Source organism: Dermacentor andersoni, chromosome 1 (assembly GCF_023375885.2).
Source record: "Dermacentor andersoni chromosome 1, qqDerAnde1_hic_scaffold, whole genome shotgun sequence".
NCBI lineage: Eukaryota > Metazoa > Arthropoda > Arachnida > Ixodida > Ixodidae > Dermacentor > Dermacentor andersoni.
This window is the reverse complement of record NC_092814.1, coordinates 196,222,357-196,236,772: the sequence shown is the minus strand read 5'-3', so window position 1 is coordinate 196,236,772 and position 14,416 is coordinate 196,222,357. Positions and strand designations below refer to the sequence as shown.

Below are 14,416 nucleotides of genomic sequence, written 5' to 3'. Positions count from 1 at the left end.
AATTTGTATTTCGTCTAATTACATAACTAGTTATAAATTGATCAACTTCTCAAATATTATATACAGAGTAAACGTGTCCAAGAGAAAATTGTAGACCCCTCTAAAAAATTCGTAATCCAGCTTTATCTTGCTCAATACGTGTTACATAAATGTTTTTTTTCAAGCCCCATGAAAGCTCGCGAAACACACAAAAAAGCTATATCTTATGTTTCGTGGGCCTTCTGTCCAGCTACCTGGCACTTTCACACTTTTTCCTTTAATTTTGGCCCAAGTTACGTCGGACACATGGTATAACAGATACAAAATAAATTCACAGTGCCGTGTTTCCTGCTTGGCGCCTTGTTACAAACCGTCAAAACTCTCGGTAATGCTAGCAAATGTACAGCCTATAAATCTACCTAAGCCGGTATTTTTGTTTTTGTTTTTTTGCAGTGCGGCAAACAAAGGCAGAAAGGAAGCAATGCAAGCACAGTGCTGTGAATGTTTCCTATTTGTTCTCGTGTTTGTCTCCTGGAGCTTAGCAAAAATGTTCTGCTAACCATTCACAACCAGCACTTTGTTCGTTCACTCCCGGCGTTCTTTATCATTTCAGTGTACATGCAATCACGTTTCGCGCTAACGTTGAAGTATCAAAAGGAAGGGTTCTTCGCCTTTTACCTTGGCACGAGACCATGCATCACAGTATACAAGGCAGAGTATGTCGAGGTACGTTTATTTGAATACTTTCATTTTTAATAACCATACATATATCACCTAAAGTTATAACACTGCAATTGCGTGAAATGTTAGAAGGGAACCTTCCTTTCTATTTCCTTTTTCTGAAATTCAACAAACAAATTGTATAAAGGAAACAACACGGTAGGTTGCTGAACTAACTAAATTTTTTAATGATGTTGAGGCATCATGCGTAGAATACAGAAAAGAAAAACAAAACAATGAAAGGTGATCCAATATTGCTGATCTAGCTCTTACTATCGTCCAATGGAGCTTTGGATATGTTCTTATTTTATTTCTCAATGTGATCAATATAGGACTGACACGATTTTCCCTGTTTTCTTTGATGAGGAAGGCTTCTAACATGTCACGTGCCGTTTCAGCTACCTTGAAAGAGGCATTTGCGTGTCTTATTTATAGTATAAAGCCTACCCCATTTTGCAATTTGTCTGCTGAATTATAGTAATATATGAGCCAATTAACTCAACTGCGAACTGTTTTTATTTCCATGTCGAGCAGTGTTACATGCGATCTTCGCGCCAGCGAGGCGCAGACTTCACGGTGCATGTAATTTATTTTGCAAGCATTATTGAACACATTGATCAAACCAGTTACTGCCAAGTGCACGGCCTGAAAAATTTCAGCTCTGAATAAAACACATCAACGCCAGTAATTTTTTTTTCGATCACCTCCAAAACCACGACTATTAGATTCGGCGCTGTTACCAAACACATTGCCAGGATGTGAGTCGTCACGCCCATTCGTATACCTGGGTAACTGACCAGTTTAAGCACAGCCATTTGCTGACTTGAAACGTTATGGCATGCCAGTAAGCTGCTACTACTGCTGCTGCTGCTGCTTGGCGAATGCATTAAGCCAGAGAAAGAGAAGCAACTTTTTTTTACGAACGTAATAAAGACAGCAGATATACACAATTTTGACGGAGCTGTATCTAACGCAGGGCATTCATAGTCAGCAGATGTGTAAATTGTGAAATGTTAACCTCACGTCCTGATATTAAAGTTCTTTAACCTTCTGCTAGTAATTTGTGAAACTCAGCTTTGGGTCATTACGAGAAAAAAAAATTTAAGTGGATTAAGAGTAAGTGAAAGGCCGTCTGGTTGAAATCCTAGTTTTATCTTATACCAAATAATGGTTCAGGCAACACAAACATCTGGCGGTCATGCTGGACAACTTATGCCTAAGTGTCATATGTAGCGTTGTGGGATCACCTTAGACACGACAGAAACCGATGATATCTGTTCAAAAGCCACAAGTTCCCATCCAGCAATACTAGGTGCCCACATCTCAAGTAAATATTTTTACTCCACTCACAAATACTAACTTTCAAAGTGTTCAATGCGGCAGTGAATGATGCAGGTCGAATACGCCTAAACTAACACCTGTTTATTCCGGACGGTTTTCTCACTAGAAATGTACAAACTCGTTTGAATTGCTCATCTTGCGCCGATCATCAATCAACACCGAGGTCAAATCAGATGCATTGACTGCACGGATTAACATTCCATTTGGTTGCCTGAAAATGGCAGTTTTTTCGGATGGGCCCATGGCTTGACTTTACGCTGTAACTTTTTTTTTCATATCTGACGTATCGCTGTTGTTTCAGCCAAAATGCGCTCATGTTGTCGATTCTTCTGCTTGTGACCCATTGCTCCGTGCCGTTAATAATGTACTTTAAATGACAACTCATTTTCTTCCAAAGACCAAAAGAGGGATCAATTCAAAGGCGTTTAGCAGTAACCTGAAACACAAAGAGATTCAAAGCAGGACTTGCCGTCCAATGTTCTGCTTTTTCAGACATTCTTGACGAATCGCAACACACAATCAAAGTCTTTTCATTACGGGCTCCTTCATCCGTGGCTGGGAACTGGACTTTTGACGAGGTATGTGGCAGCATATGGTGAGCATACGGTTTATGGCACAATGAAATAATAACCATTGTTGCAGACTCGGCTACAACACAGATTGGTACTGTTTGTATTATCACGTTTAATTATTTTAGTCATGATTACCTAAATAAATTTTTGATAACTGCAAACTAGATTTCTTTTTGTGCGTTGGTAATTCTCTAGTGAGAATGAAACCTGTAACCGCGTGCTAGACGCCATAAAATAAAAGGTTGGTGATTAGACATACGTGACCCAATTGTAAAGGTGCTAAATCTCGAGTAAATGTTTGATCCTTCATTCTTTTGTGTAATTACGGAAAAAGAGTATTTATCTCCATAAAGCTAATGCGTAGTTTTCAGATAATTGAGCACAGCATTAAGGTGTTTGTAACTTTTGATTCAGCCTAACTTGCACGGCGTTCATGCACATCTGCCATTTCTTGGTGTTCAAAGTTCCTGCTGTAGCGATCCCGATCCTGCACGATGATGATTACTAATGTCATCATCTCTAAATCGGGGCGGCGATTAGTAGCCGAACCTAAATGTATGGATGGAAAGATGGATGGATGGATAAGGCTGAACCCTTTAAATCGGGCGGTGGCACACGCCACTTAGCCGTGAATATGTAGCTGTCCTGCAGTCGCTCCACCTCTTGGGGGCAGATGACATAAAACACTGACACTCTGACATGAAAAAAAAATTAGGAATTCTGCCTTTCCGTGCATTTTGGGTAAACTGGCATCTCGGTACAGTGTACTTTTCAAATTAGTGACGTTTACTATTGCTATTAAGTTTGGATCTTGTATATGACCCGTGTACTTTGAGGGGTTACGGAGCACCCGAAAGGAAATGATCCATGCGTGATGCCTGCAGTAGCTAAATGTGCATGGCTTCATGTTACCTTGGTGACGACACTTCCGTGAATGTTGTCTATTCCGATGCCTTCTTGCGCGTTCGTTTTCACTGTTAGCGGAAGAAGGGGGGACACAACACTGAAACTATAAGCTTAGGTTAATTAGCCCGTAGATGTTTATGCTGTTATAACACTACCAGTGACACCGGTCTGACATTGCTGTGCCTTTTTGCAGCGCGGGACCAAAATGGAAAAGCCGCAGACGAATGTTGACACCAGCTTTCCACTTCAAGATTCTTGAGGACTTTGTAGCGCCGATGAATAAGATGGCCAGGCGCACAGCCGCCCGAATCGATGACCAATTCAAGGAGCCCTGGATCGACGCTGTACCTATGGCAGCTGCATGCGCTTTGGATGTCTTGCTCGGTATGGATATTGCTATGGAACTTTACAGCGACCGCATGGTTAGAAAGGATGTAACCCGAGCGTTACGTGAAGCGTGAAAGAGTACAAATTTAACACTCGTAGCTCTTGCACGCGAAACTAGGACGGCAATCAGTGCGTGTACGGCCGCTAAACATGCTGAATCCGGTGGAACGCTCTGCGTTCGTGTGTGAATCGCGCCAGTGTCGCATACATTGGCGAATAAAAAAAGTGAACCGTTATACTTCGTTGTATTGCATTTTCACATATTTGGGATACTAGTTGTGCTCATAGTACAAGCGTACCCAATATTACCGCCGCCGATTTTTTCTGCGTGTAGCGCGGAAGAAGAAAACAGCTCCCTTTTTCTTCTGTTCAATGTTCCTTACTGCAATACGCGAAGCTAATGGTGCTGCACTTCAGAAACAAAGTTTATTATTATGGCGCTTTAGCACAGCGATTCGGCGTCACGTAACATCGTCACTCATGTGGTGGTGCTGAAGGTCATGTCATACCGAAATATTCACAGGACAGAATGCGACCTATCCAAAAGTTGGTTGACTTCAACATGACTTTTTCCGCTAATTTTCTTCAACGAACGTTTCTGAGAATCCAATTCGCCGAAAGCGATCGGGCCGAAAACTATAGAACAAATATTTGCTGCGTTAGCCATTTGAACACGTTCACTGGTTTCGCCTCTGTAGTGCCTAAAGCCCCGTTTTTTACCTGTAGCACGTGTCTTACACCATTTAGAAAATCTGAAACCTGCCGGTCTTGGACAGATTGGGTCGCCTATAGGACGCTCATGATTTCAGCTTTCTAGGCAGTTCAACACAAAGACTTTGCTGCGGCAGCAAATAGCCGAATATTTGTCACTTACGTTTCCTATAGCGTTTACTTCGGCAGACCAAGGCACGAATATTTTTGTATGGCTGCCTCCCTTCAGGTCCAGTGGCACACCGATGGTGAGTGCCACTTTGACATCGTTCGAAACAAGGTTTTGTGAAGAGGCAGTGCGGTCAGATCAAGTATAACACCACACCGCGCAGCGAAATTATATCTCATTATCACCAGCGAGCTCGCGCGAAAGAAGCCCATCGCTCTTTTAGCTGTGTCGCCTTGCCACTAACCGCCACTGGCATAACACGTGCTACTCTGTTACCTGCCTATCTACTCTGCTGACGTAGACTGGCGTTGCGAGAGACGTTGGTACTGAAAAAGAATTGTGAAATAATTTCCGGCCACGCAAAATGTCCACAAGGGCGAGCGCGCTGGCTATGTCTACGAAAACCGGACGGTTTCAAAATTTCGCTATATGTGTGTTCTGTCAGTGGAACAGCCACAATTACTGCGCCTTGTTGGATGCCTTAGGTAGCTAGCTGCAAATTACTAACGATGGCGCTCGGCAGTCGCTACAGGCTGAGAACCGAAGGCGTCCGCTTTTGCCACAGGTGCCGCACCACACAAAACGCAGCTGCGGTCGTCCGCAGTCAGAAGCTCGAGTAACAGCGGCCTGCCCATATGGCAGAGTTAGCACATGGAAAGTTAGGTGTCTCGAATGAGACCAGCATTGTGTATTTGAATGCGGTTCATGCTGTCTCAGAAATTTGTGGAGACATGTGCCAGAGGCCGCCGTTTCCGCGGCCTAGGTAAGTGGGACAGCTGCCTGCACTTATGTATGACAAACTAAAAGCAGCATGTCGGGCTCTCTACGGTTCGACCAGTAAACTTTGATGTCTCTGTCGTTTAAACCCTATCTATAGCGTATTTTCTCATCGGTATCTTATGTGTGTATGTCTGTCACTTAAAGGGGCCGTAAAGCGATGTCAAGTTCTTCTTAGACTCTTTCCCTGAATCCCATCATTTCACGAAAGCCTGCCATTTATTGATAAAAATTATATTTTAGGAATAAATGCCTTACGTAGCCTAACAGCAATATATATCTTCGGTTTCATGTATTTTCACATTTGACAGTTACACTTTTAGGTTTGTATCCCTTCTGACTGCACAACGAGCCTTACAAGCTCTACTAGTAACACCGACTTCTGGCGCCGTTATTCTTGAAGCTTTAGCCTTTATGGTCGATTCGTAAGGGAAATAAAAAAATATCCTCACTTAATGTTAAAAGAACAAATCGCATGTATTCTTGCCCACTATCTTGTTTTGTGCGCAGTATTTAGTTTCTGCAGAAAAAGAGGTTTTGCAATAACCTAATGCGCAGGAATTTAGGAAACACTTTCTTTGTCTCATTTTTCTTGAACTTTTCAGATACCATAATGGGTGTATCGAACTCTAAGATCGACAGCGAATGTCAGCGCTACGTGCAAAATGTGAAATTGTAAGAGTTTTTCTTCACCCTTATATTCGAGCATTACATTTCTATTACATTTGATATCTGCGAATCTTACTTAGCTATAGTATGACAAGCATAGGACATATCTTCCGTTTTTTCTCGTAAAATTACTTCAAGGGGCTCGATGTTAGGCGCAAGTCAGCGCAGATGTGATTTTTCTTTTATTTAAGCGCCAATATACTGCCAATCGCATCCGCATTTTTGCAGGAAAGGCACAATAAACATTGAGCATTACATAATAGAATCATTACAAGCACATACAATACAATGCAGAATAGTACTACAAGTATTGTACAAGTAAGTAAGCCTAATTTTACAGCTGAAACATTGTAGCCCAGGTTGTCCACGTAACTTTCCGACAATTAAGCCATCTGAAAATTTTTCCATCACCTCCTATTAGTATCAGCATATCCCCAAGATTAAACTTTTGTTTTACGTTCCAGTGTGGCGGAGCGAATAATAAAAAGGTCGCAGGCTCCGTGGCTTGCACTAGATTGCCTATACTACAGAACAGAAGACGGACGACAATATCAAAAGAACGTGTCTGAGATTCACGCCTTCACAAAAAAGGTAAAACTTGAAACATTGAATCTGAAGTTGAAATGTCTTTCTGTGATTTGAGTGCAAATGGCATAGCACAAGCTTTCCAGCTTTTTTAGTCTGTACAGGGCACCCGATAGAAGTTTAGAGAATAGAGAGGCAAGAAAACAAAGAAACGCAGGACAGTCTTCCAGATAAACGTAGGGTTGGATACCTCACTCAGGGGAAGGGGGATAATAAAATAAAGGGAAAAAGAAGAGAAAAAATTTGTGTCTACTGTAAAAGTCATGTCTACGGTGTGACTATAAGTGGTCTGCTCTCGTGTCAGTTGATTTCGCAAACATCACTATACCACTCGTATTCTTCTTGAGAGAAGGTTCAGAAATTGTGAATTCTGCACGCAGGGCAACGTTATCGCAGTATTATTACGCTTGCACTATTAGTTCGCCGGAAGGAATTAACCACTAAATATTATTTTTGTCCGAAGCGGAGAAAGAAAAGCGACATTGGTGCTGCATAGATGAAAAATTTGGCCTCGAATAGAAACGTTGGCAATCGCGCGAGGCCATGGGTACGGAATGTTAAGGTAATTAAACATTTGTTTTGACTGTATATGAGACGACGTCGTTTCACTTGGTAGCGGAAGTAGGATGCGTATAACGTGGGGGCTTGTGACCTACTTGAACCCAACTTAGTTGCGAGTCTGTAAGCGCCGAGTGCCTTCATAGAGGCTTCTTCAATGCCGAGTCTGCCTCCGATCAGTTATGAAAAAAAAAAAGTTTTGGAAAAAAAATATTTTTTTGATCTAATCAGTGGCAAATGCCCATGAATTTCGCAAAAACAGTTTTTATGAGAGTTACGTATAAGAAGGAACACCTGTTGCTTTATTATTGTTCTACTAATCAAGTTCTTTCTGAATAGAGCAGTAAATATATTTAGGATTTTGGATTACCAACAAATTATCTTGTAATGACATATATAGACAATCTTGAAGCTAATGCCTTACGCAAGTTATCCTTTTAAGGCGAACGCTGAGGTTAGCTACACCCCGCGTGCTTACACTTGCCTACAATAACATAGCATCCTCCCTATGGTAAAATATGCTGTCATAGTTTAAAACCCGTTCGCTAAAGTCAACACCCAAAAATTAGGGAGAATACAAAAAAGGCTCTTAGATTAATTTACAACTCACATTGTCGGAGTTCTACAAGCGCATTAATAAAAAAAATAGCTGAATTCCCTTCAGTTAGTCAGAGAAATAGGATTTGCAGCCTTAATTATTTTGTCAGTTAGTCAATGCTCATTACAACACTGACACGTCGGATATTTTAACTTTTTTCTACTGGTTCTACAAGAAGTCGAGATTCTCAGACAGTTACGCCCTTAACCCAAAGTATCGATAGTTTCAAATACTCGTTGTTTCCACGAACTATCACCGATTATAACCCTACTAACAATATTGAGAGCCAAAAACATGTTTTCAATAGCCAATGTGTGTTAATCCTCCTGGAAAATGACTTGATGTTTCTTTTTTTATGCCCTTTATTGCTGCCATGATATCTTGTACCACCCTGCCATCGTATCTATACCGAGATCGCATTAGGTATAAATATGTAAAAAAAAGGTAGTGGGCAGGAGAGGGGGGGGGGGCGTCGCCGTACGGCGGCACCATCAAAACAGGAGTTCTCGGAAAACCGATAATATAAACGTATTTTTTTAATGGCAGAACACACCTTCACTGGCCCAAAAGGAAGATGGACACATTAAACACGTAAGAGTTGAAGATGCGGGCAGGTATACAAGAACGGATTCAAGACTAAGCATAGTAGGAAATGTAACAAGATGTTCACTTTGTTACTAGAAAAGAAATAAATTAAGTCCTTAAAAAGCCCAGTCATAATAATTGCTAATGAGATCACCTTTTTGTTCTGACACCACACGTCCAGACGCCACCGAGCAGCAAAAGGGCATTGTTTTCAATCTACCAGATTGCCCCACACTCTTTGGCGATGTGGAACGCTCTGAACGCTTTATTCTTGATCTCGTCATAAATTTATTGCTATGCCCAAGCACGCTGCGCAATGTAGGCGTGCGGCTACTGTATACGGTGGTTCCTCAAGGACACGGCGCATGCTAGGTGGGCCTTTCGAAAAACCTAGCACAGTAACGTATCAACAAAATCTAAGCGATTTAATATACATGCAGTTAGCATTGTTAACCATTCACCTGATTTATAGGAATCCTGTGAAAGTGAACGTTGCATGACTATGAGAGGGCCTTACAAGTTCTAGCGAAGCATTGTTGTGCCGATAGATTGGAGAAGAGGCTGTATACTAGGGTCGCATAATAACACATATTGTCACGACGTCAAAAAAACAGGACGTAGGACCAGGATGCGAGAAACCAAACCAGCTCTGTATTCAGAGACCGCACCAGCCGACGCACCAACTTCGTCTTCTTTCAAAGGGAGCGTGGCCGCGGCACGTGTCCCTCAATTCGTTTCCTTCTGTTTTCTTGCCAGTCTTTAGCCGTGACATTAGCTTCTCTTCCTAAAAAGCATCGTCCCGATGTTTTATCATCACGGCAACAGAACCGGGACACTCTTGCGGTGCCGTGAATTCACTCGGATAAATAGGGCTTCATCCGGGCCACGTGCACAACCTCCGGTAGATGCCGTCGACGCATTGAGCAATGCGGAATATCGGGAGCAACCTCATAGTTGACAACATTGAGTTGCCGAAGAACTTTACACAGCCGGAAGTAGCGCCTTAACAATTTCTCCGAAAGCCACGACGGTGAATGGGAGTCCAAACCCAAACTACCTCTCCAGGCTCGTTATAGAATCTCGAGTCGCAATCCTGCTGCCTATGAATACGTATGCGAGCAGGTTCTCGGGCTTCTTCAGCACGCTGAGTGAAGCGTTCAGCATCCGTTTCGATGCCATCGCATTCATGTGGCAGCATCCATCTAGCACAGTTGTGACTTCACGACCATGTAGGAGACGGAACGGTGTCATTCGTGTTGTCTCTGGCTGAGCCGTATTGTATGCCAAGGTGACGTACGGCAAGATTTCAGCCCAGTCCTTGTGCTCCACATCCACGTACATGGAGAGCATATTCGCGAGTGTCTTAATCAGGCGTTCTGTCAGTCGGTTCGTTTGCGGATGGTAAGCCGTTGTTCGCCGGTGAGCAGTTCCACTAAGTCTCAATACTGTTCCAATAGCTCGGTTGTACATGTACTTCCCCTGTCAGTTATTACTACTGCTGGAGCACCGTGCCTCAGTACAACATTCTCTATAAAAAACAGGGCTGCTTCACTTGCCGTGCTCCGCTCCAGAACCTTGGTTTTGGCGTAGCGAGTGAAATAGTTTGTGGCTACGATAACCCATCTGTAACCCGCAGCAGAAGTTGAGAATGGGCCTTGAAGATCCATTCCGACTTGAGTGAATGGAGTTTCGGGCACTTCAACAGAATGGAGGAAGCCTGATGGTTTGACTGCTGGCACTTTTCGCCGCCGGTATTCAAGGCATGTCGGGACGTATTGTTGAACGGGCGCCGTGAGTATTGGCCAATAGTATTTTTGCCTCACTGTGCACAGCTTTCGTGTGTAGCCCAAATGACCAGATGTTGCTTCATCATAGCATGCCTGTAATACTTCACTCCTGAGAGGTGTTGACACGACGAGTAAGTTGGTGTTTCCGTTCAGACAGAAGTTTGCCTGATACAGGACGTCGTTGCGCAAGCAAAATGATGGCAGTCCTCTTGTAAAAAGTCTTGGAACAACGGAAGTGCGACCCTCCAAGAAATAATAATGGGTTGCGATTCCGGATCATCGCGTTGCTGCTGTGCGATTGTAGCTGTGTTGACAACTCCGAGAAAGGCTGCATCGTCGTCATCTTCTGCGTTGGCAGATTCGGATGGGGCGCGAGAAAGGCAATCGGCATCCGTATGCCGCTTTCCCGATTTATAGACAATAACGATGTCGAATTCTTGAGGCTGAAGGCTCCAGTGCGCCAATCGCCCCGATCTTTTAAGTTCATCAGCCAACAAAGGGAGTGGTGGTCACTGACAACATTAAAGGAGCGGCCGTACAAATATGGGCGAAATTTCATAATGGCCCACGCCACCGCAAGGCACTCGTTTTTCCGTGATGGAATAATTCAGTACCGTACGGGAAAGGATTCTGCTTGCATAAGCTATTCCTCCTTCAGCGCCATCTTGTCGCTGCACGTGTACTGCTCCTATGCCGACATTGCTGGCGTCGGTGTGAACCGCTGTCAGGGCGTCTTCGTCAAAGTGTCCGAGGACTTGGGGCTTTCGGAGGCGTTGCCGCAGCTCGTTGAACGCTTGTTGCTGTTCTTCCCCCCATACGAAGGCGACGTCTTCCCTGGTGAGGCGTGTGAACGGTGACGCAATTCTTGAAAAGTTCCGAATGTAGCATCGGTAATAGGCGCACAGTCCTAAGAATCGTCTAACTGCCTTTTTGTTAGATGGCGCTGAAAAATTTCAGGCCGTACATCTTCATTGCTGACAACATGACCGAGGAAGAGAAACTCTTCAAAGCCAAAGTGGCATTTTCCCGGCTTCAGCGTGAGACTGCCAGATCGGATGGCTTGAAAAACCGCATGTAGTCGTCTCAAGTGCTCGTCAAAAGTTGCAGAAAATACAATCACATCACAGTCTGTTGTTTTGTTCTAAACAAGGTATTCATACAATCACATTGTCCAAGTATACTAAACATGTTCGCCACTTGACGCCTGAGTGTACTGTGTCCATTAGCCACTGAAATGATGCTGGCGCGGAGCACAAGCCAAGGGAAGTACCTTAAATTTCTAGAGGCCGTCAGGTGTCACGAAGGCAGTTTTTTCTCGGTCTCTCTCGTCAACTTCTATTTGCCAGTGCCGGCTTCTTAAATCTATCGATGAGAAATAATGTGCATGTCGCAGTCTATCGAGGCAATCGTCTATACGAGGTAGCGGGTAAACGTCTTTCTTGGTGATCTGATTGAGCTTGCGATATAGTCAACGAAGAAACGTAAGCTGCCATCCTTTTTTTTTACTAACACCACTGGCGACGTCCAAGCACACTTCGACGGCTAAATAACGTAATGCTCAGGCATTCTTTTTACCTGAATTTCTATCGCTTCGCGTTCCCGTGGGCCACCCGATATGGGTTCTGCCGTATGAGCCTGGTTGTATCATCAGCGATAATTGGATGTGTGGTCAACGGTGTTCGACCAACTCTCGACGTCGACGAAAAGCAGTCCTGAAACTGACGTACAAGCTCCAGGAGGCTTTGTTTCTGCTCAGGCAGCAAGCTTGGGCAACATCGATGGATAGATCTCGAGGCACGGTAGGCAGGCTGGTGGAACCACCTTGGCCTACAGTGAAGCAGTCTGTGACCTGAGTGAACTCTTCGACGTACGCGACTGTCATACCTTTTGTAAGGTGCCGGCGCTCATGGCTAAAGTTTGTCACGAGAGCGTCTGTGTGTCCACAGTTAATGTTGACGACGACTCTTGCAATGGATATGTCATGGCTGAATAGTAGCACCGGAATTTAGCGTCGAATAGTAGCGAATAGTAGCGTCGGAGTTGCTTGGTATGTCGCATGTCACCGACAGAAGGGAGCATGAGCGCGGTGGGATGGTCACGTCATCATCGGCGACGAGTAAAGGTCTACGTTGCTGCTCTGTACAGAGTACAACTGAATCTGGGCCCATGCTAAACGTGACAGACCTGTCCGAAATATTTAAAACGGTGCCGTATTCACGCAGAAAATCCATTCACGAGATCAGGTCTTTGTAGCACTCCGGCAAAACGACAAAATTAGCAACGAAGGCCGAGGCACCGATATTAATTCTAGCGGTAACTTTGCCCCCTGTGGGCGTCATCAACTGTCCTCCTGCAGTTCTTATGTGGGGACCCGTCCATGAGGTCTTGGCCTTCTCAAGGCAATCAGTGAGTGTTTGGCTTATAGAGAAGTCCGCACGAGTATCTAGTAGCGCTGTCAGTGGGCGTCCGTCTATGTAAACGGCGAGGTCGGCGCTAACAATTTCCATTGTAGTCGGCTACGTCATATCGTCCGGCCGTTCTGATGGCGCTGGGGGTGTTGTAGCATCTCGATAGGCGGGAACCTTCTCCCCAGAGGTCGCCGCTTTTAGTTTCCCCGACGAAGACTAGGGGACCTGCCCCGGACTACATCGGCGTAACTGCGATGGTGTGGTGAAGTGCTCGGTGCAGGTGACGAAGAGCGGGGTCGGCGATACGGCAGAGCGAATGGCTGTGCTGGCATTGATACACTGGTGTCGCCTCGGTTGCCCCAACGAGCGCGAGGGAACATGGTTGCAAAGGTCTGGTATCCAGGGTCACGATACGGGCAAAAACGGTAAATATGGCTGGCTTCCCCGCAATGGAATCAAAGTGGACGTCGGTCAACGGAGCGCCACAAGTCAGTCTTGCGAACAAGTGGTCGACTGATGGGTGGCCTTTGCGACCAAGTTGGAGTAGTCGGCGCAGGGTAGTAGGACGGCATTTCCACGGGCACATTAAGCTGTGGGGTCGGCAACGGCGGCGGGCGGTACGGAATGATTAACGACTCGTTGTAAGGACGAGGCAGGGACGACGAGCTGTGGTGCGCTGGGGTTGGATCACGTACGGCCGACGCGTAGCTTATAGACCGCTGGTCTGGTCGCAATTCAGGAAACTAAAACGCTTGCCTGATTTCCTGCCCTACAACCTCTGCGACAGAAGCCACCACAGGTTCTTGCGGAGTCACCACAAGGTTCCGAAGCTCTTCCCGAACGCCTCGCGCATGAGCTCACGCAGGGAACACTCACTGCCGGCAAGTCAGTGCAAAGGCGGTCGTACTGGCGGCATGCACCGTTGTTGAAGTGCTCGCTCGACAACAGTTGTCGGCGGGTTGCGAAGGAGACCGGCGAACAGTTGCTCCCTGACGCCTCGCATCAAATGTCGGATTTTCTTTGTTTCAGGTATAGCGGGGTCAACTCGGCGAAAGAGGCGGGTCATGTCCTCCGAAAGCATGGCAACGCTCTCATTCCGCTTTTGTATGCGCGATTCGACGAGTTGCTGAGCCGAATCGCGACGATCGTTGTCAACAAAGGTATCGAAAAGTTAAGGCCGAAATTCATCCCAGGAAGACCATATGCCTTCCTGGTTCCCGTACCATGTACGAGCACTGTCCGCCAGGGCAAAGTACACGTGCGAGAGTTTCTGTTCCGAGGTCCAACGATTCGTCTTGGCGACTCTCTCATATTGTTCGAGCCAATCCTCGACGTCTTCAAGAACATCATTGTGGAAGGTCTCGGGAATCCGAGGGTGCTCAACAGTCACCTTTGAAGCGCTTGCCGACATGCAATATTTGCAGCTTTGTGGAGTTTCAGAAACCATAAGTTGCGCTAACTAGAGGTGGTGTAAATGTCCCTTTGCGGTAGTCGTCATTGCCAAGGTTAATTCCATGAACTACGATGCAATCCGAAATTAAGAAGTACTGAAAGAAACGCCATGTCGTTAATTGTGTATAGTTAACAAAAGCAAAGACCATAATAATTATAATAGGATCGAGAACGGACAAAAAAAAGGCTTGGTGAAGAAGGAAACATATATT

At 45.0% G+C, this 14,416-nt stretch overlaps 1 protein-coding gene across 4 annotated transcripts in view; it reads left to right on the top strand.

Moving 5' to 3' along the window:
• Positions 1-14,416, top strand: part of LOC126546976 (cytochrome P450 4C1-like) — a 72,332-nt gene that overhangs the window by 35,101 nt on the left and 22,815 nt on the right. For 3 of the 4 annotated variants that reach the window (XM_055062929.1, XM_055062930.2, XM_050194719.3), the window contains 5 exons: positions 593-705; positions 2,533-2,618; positions 3,712-3,902; positions 6,168-6,237; positions 6,696-6,822. In XM_055062929.1, the coding sequence (XP_054918904.1) occupies positions 593-705; positions 2,533-2,618; positions 3,712-3,902; positions 6,168-6,237; positions 6,696-6,822 (587 nt within the window). Of the gene's footprint in view, positions 1-592; positions 706-2,532; positions 2,636-3,711; positions 3,903-6,167; positions 6,238-6,695; positions 6,823-14,416 lie in introns of those variants that run through there. The other variant, XM_055062931.1, reaches the window with a different exon arrangement.